This window comes from Morone saxatilis, unplaced genomic scaffold (genome assembly GCF_004916995.1).
Source record: "Morone saxatilis isolate NCDOM2014 unplaced genomic scaffold, NCSU_SB_2.0 Contig6, whole genome shotgun sequence".
NCBI classification, from domain to species: domain Eukaryota; kingdom Metazoa; phylum Chordata; class Actinopteri; family Moronidae; genus Morone; species Morone saxatilis.
In genome coordinates, this window is record NW_023340206.1 from 2,638,028 (window position 1) to 2,643,021 (window position 4,994).

A 4,994-nucleotide genomic window follows, 5' to 3' on the forward strand; every position below is an offset into this window, starting at 1 on the left:
CATCTCCCGTTCACGTCGCTGTTGCTGCGGGGGCAGGAGACAAAGAAATGTCAAGAAACATGCTTTCAATCTGATCAGTCTCATCAGTTGATGGATCCATGACAAAACAAACCAAAAAAAACATCATACCTCCTCCAGCCGCCTCCTCTGCTCCTTCTGTTGCTCAATGCGTTTCTGCCTCTCGGCCAGTAGTTGGCGCTTGTACTCCTCCTGCTCCCGGAGCTGCTGTTCCTGGAGGAGCTGCTGCCGGCGGAGGGCCTCTGATCGCTCCTTGTTCTCCTGCTGCAGGCGGATAAAGTCGCGGCGCAGGGTTGACTCACCTGGCACATTGACAATGGAGCTGGATGACGGGAGGAAATGTGACATAATGGTTAGATTTAGTTTAAGGCCTTCCAATGGGTAGCTGTAATTTTAAAAAGTGTTCACTATTAAACCATACCTGGGCTCTCCCTCCTGCTCTGGGGGATCCTCTTCCTCCTCCTCACTGCCACTGTACTCGTACTCTGTCTCATCTGCACAGGATAAAGATGGAATTAGAGCTCAAGGAGAACTTTTTCAGGTAGTCTGTGACAATAACTCAGCAAAGAGAAGCAAAGTAACCAGCTGACAAGACATACGCACCCTTCTCTCCTCTCTTCTTCTTGGTACGGTCGATGTGGTCCTTGAGCTGAATTCGGACTTGCCTCTCGTTGGGCTGGTCTCGGATGAAGGGGTGCTTCAGCAGCTGCTCAGTCGGGGGGCGCTGCGTGTAGTTCTTCACCAGACAGCCCTCGATGAAACTGAAAAACTTTTTGGACCTGCGGGGGTCGCAGAGGAAGGACAGAGTCAGCGGAGAGAAACAATGCATGACAGAGAGGGTGACATATAAAAAGAGACAGCGGGTGCCAGACAAATATTTCAGCCATGAAAGGACAGAGCACATCTGAGGATCCTAAGTAAAACAGACATTTCTCCAAACAAGCTCTGATTCCAAATTACCCATCAGTCTTAGCAACACTACCTCTCCGAATGTCCCTGGAACACTCACAGCAACAACAGCCGCTGGTTTCTCTGTGTTAATTGAGGTTTATGCATGTGGACAGGCAGCATTGAACCTTTCAACACATTTATACCGTGGAAACTCTGAAATATGGGGTGCGGTACAATGAAATTATCATCACCATTGCACCTGCTACCAATAAGGTGTGAGTTTATTTAACTTTCAATTTAACGATTCAAAATGAAACAAACAGCAAAACTATCTATTATCTAATGAGAAATATGATACATAATAAAGTAGAAGCCTATCCATAGCACAACTTCTGCTAAAATACAAACTAAGCTAAAAGAAAAAAAAAGTCAGACACTGGGAGTTTTTTCTGCAGTGCGTCCAGAGCAGCACTACAGAGTGTGCCAGGAGAGGCTGAGCCTGCCAGAGCAGGTGTACCACAGATGTTGAGCTCAGCAGCAAAGCACAGAGGAAAGGCCAAGCTCTGATTCAAGCCTCTGTAGCAGCCTGGACTGATGTCAGAGATAAAATCAAAATGCACTAGAGTACACAAAGCAGCCAAGTAGGAAATCTATACATAAAATAACTTATAAAACCTCATATCTGGATTTATAGGGGTGAAAAGAGGATTGGAAAGCATAGAAATGCTCACAAAGAACACATGCTTTATGTGTGCTACTCACCATTTTTTAGATTTGAGCCTGGGAGGAGGGTTTCTTGGAATAAGGAAGAGCGCACGCATTGGGTGCATGTCACAAAGTGCTGGAAGAAGACGCACACATACAGAACCATTAATAACATTTCAAGAGACTGAACCAACACAAACAAACTAATATTAAGACAAACTGGTACTCACGTGGTGCTCCTTCAGCCATTTCAATAGCTGTGATACCACAAGACCACAGATCACTCTGCAAGAAAAGATGACGCCCGTTAACCAAAACCACACGAGCACACATGTTCAGACAAATCAAGGTGTTTACAGGTACAATACACCTGTTCTACACAATCACACGATGTAGGTTTTCAGTGGTTGAGACTTCTGTGGAGGCTCTTACTCGGTAATCGTATGTGGCGTCTGGGTTCTCGTCGCAAGCAATGACCTCAGGGGCCATCCAATAAGGGGTCCCGATGAAGGTGTTTCTCCTCCCCACTGTCCGATCCAGCTGAGCACTCACGCCAAAGTCAACTAGGGAGGGTAATTGGAGTAACCACAGTCAATGAGGTGTTCAATTCAATTCAACTCAATTTTATTTGTATAGCGCCAATTCATAACAGAAGTTATCTCAGGACACTTTTCAAATAGAGCAGTTCTTAACCGAACTCCTTATATGTTGAGCATTCATGTTCTTCAACTCAAAATTAAATATGAATTTCAGGAGATCGTTTTATTGAAATGACAACAGTTCATGTTTAAAAGTTATCACCTATCTATATAGTAGCTTTCATTGTTAGTGGCGGAGTCCGCCATTCCGGTGCAGGATTTAAACAGTCTACCACTGGAAATGACGCATGCATCACCAAATCAACGCAGACTGAAATATTAAGAAGGCTTTTTAAATAATTGGTTTTTATTGCAACCATGATTTCTTTATCTAGAAAAGGGAAATCAAATTTTGAAAAGGGAGGTGTGCTAGGAAACTATAGATTTAGTATTTCTTTGTAGGAGTGTTTAAAAACCGGTTTGTGGAGGTTTGTGGAACAATAGACACATAAAATGACACATCCTTTCCATTGTGGAAATAGACTAAAGGCACCAACAAACTGTGCAACAACAACAATCATTGTATTTCACACTGAGTGAGACCTTCTCTAGTAAGTCCTAAGACACATCTTGCAGGACAAAATCATTTCAAGCCAGCTCAGCATGTTTATGAATGGGGAAACTCAGGACAACAGATATTTCTTTCTGGATTTTTCCATATCTTGTCATGAATATGCAGAAATGTTGAGGGGCTTTAAATGAGCAAGTATAGGAGTCTCACACTACAATCCAAGACGACCATAGATTTCACCACATTTCTGTTCATGTCGTTGCTAACTTATCACTTTTGGGAGCCCAATTTACACAGTGTAATCTGACAATAGATTCTCAGCAGCATGACAACAACAGTTGTCACTGCTCTGAGAAAAGTCAGCAAACACAAGGAAAAACCTGCGTTACCACTCACCTAGTTTGACTTCAGCATTCTCAGTCAACAGGACGTTCTGGCCCTTGATGTCACGGTGAATGACGTGGTGGGCATGAAGATGGGCCAGACCCTGAGGAGGAGAGACAAAGAGACACAGGACATTAGTGGCTGAGAGGAGAAGAGAGGAGAGGTGAGGAGAGGAGAGGAAAATTAGCTCACTCTGAGGATTTCTCTGGAGATGTAGGCGATCCAGTCTTCCTTCAGCTGGTTCCCCTTGGTGTTCTTTACCAGGTCTGTGATCGAACCAGCTCCGCAGAACTCCATCACCAACTGAAAACCAGGTACAGAATATGAAGCATAATGAGTCCATGATATCTGAGCAAGTATTAATAACTGTAATACAAGACCCTTGTAAACACTGCCCTTAGGATAACTGAAAAAGGAAATTTGGTGGGAGAAACAATCATTGCAGCTAAATATTTTCTTCCCTCTAAAATCCTTACTCATCCTTAATTACTTGAGTAGATTTGAGGACTTACCCATAGCTGGTCATCGTGTCCCGGGGGGCTCTTCTTAATGAAAGCACCGTAGTAGGTGGCTATGTTTCGGTGGTGGGAATACTTCTTCAGCATATTGATCTCCAGTTTAATTTCCTCCTCTTCATCCTAGGCACACAAATAAACAAATTCACAAACACACACGTTACAGAGGTATAAAAAGACGAGGGGGTGTTTATCCTTCCACTAGAAAATCTTTATGGTGGAAAACAATAATCACTGTGAAGGCATCGGACTTTAATCATCATTTGGCCTTGAGTGACATTTCATTTCCAAATCAATTTACTTCCATACTTAGGGTCATAGCAAGTGTCAAGCTATGTGACAACGCCCTTGTGTGGTCTCACTGAAGCCTGGCCAGGCCTTATTCATTGTGCCTCCGCTATCGTCCGTTTACTGGCAAATGATTCCTTTGTTTAGGGATTAATGATGCATGAGTGAGTCTCATTGTGAGTTGATGTGTACAGTAGCCATTATCGTAATCCCATGTAAAAAAAAAAAAACCCCACTAAATATACATCAGATCGATGGCAAATCCCTCACAGATATACATTAGTATCAGGCTGATATTATGCTGAATTGATTTTTCAAAGCTAGCAAGGAAGCTAAGAGTGCTGCTTTGAACATATACCTACAAAGACAACATACTGAGTGGTAATAAAACAGGAGGAAATGGGTGTCTTTAAAAATCAAATGCAACCTAAAAACCAGACGTGATAATCACACCAAAGATCCGGTAGATGCAGAGTACAATAGGGAAATCAAAGGGTTTATTGAGAGTTTAAAAAGCTAAATCAACTGCCAGATGTAGCAATGATGCAGTGTTTAGTCTTTGTTGGAAATTGCCTTTTGTGCAAGTAAAGGAAGCAAACCTGTCCAGTATCACCTCTTAATAAAAAGGTCACAACTAGCTGCAGAGCTAACTCCCTGCTTGCAACCAATAGCACCTTGACAATGATTAACAGTGACACACTAATTGAACACATGCAGCGAACAGCCCGCGAGTGGTCTGCTTTATAGAAAGTACAGTGGGGGGAGGGGGGCAGAAACCAAAAGGTGGGGCTGTTGCACATTATTATCACTGCAGACAACAACGTGTGGGTCTCTTTATTCTAACCATGATTTTATTTCAATCATCACCAGGCAGCACAGCACCTAAAGTAAGAGAAATGGGACGCTATGTGTGCACATTACTGCGCTGTGTGTGCCTCACCTATAGCAAAATGGCAGTTGGCTGGCTATGCAGGCAGCCATACTGCTGCTGCATGACTCGTTTGAGTTGACGTAAGCCTTTCTGTTGTGCGCACCCCCCCCCCC

General features: G+C 43.4%; 1 protein-coding gene across 1 annotated transcript in view; it reads right to left on the reverse strand.

The window, feature by feature from the left end:
• The window catches only part of LOC118340178 (mitogen-activated protein kinase kinase kinase kinase 4-like), a gene marked incomplete in the record, with an annotated part of 32,778 nt that overhangs the window by 11,139 nt on the left and 16,645 nt on the right, over nucleotides 1-4,994 (reverse strand). Inside the window, 10 exon segments of the mRNA XM_035678049.1 lie at nucleotides 1-24; nucleotides 130-340; nucleotides 440-512; nucleotides 622-797; nucleotides 1,672-1,750; nucleotides 1,845-1,899; nucleotides 2,047-2,177; nucleotides 3,160-3,250; nucleotides 3,340-3,450; nucleotides 3,660-3,785. Of these exon segments, the coding sequence (XP_035533942.1) occupies nucleotides 1-24; nucleotides 130-340; nucleotides 440-512; nucleotides 622-797; nucleotides 1,672-1,750; nucleotides 1,845-1,899; nucleotides 2,047-2,177; nucleotides 3,160-3,250; nucleotides 3,340-3,450; nucleotides 3,660-3,785 (1,077 nt within the window).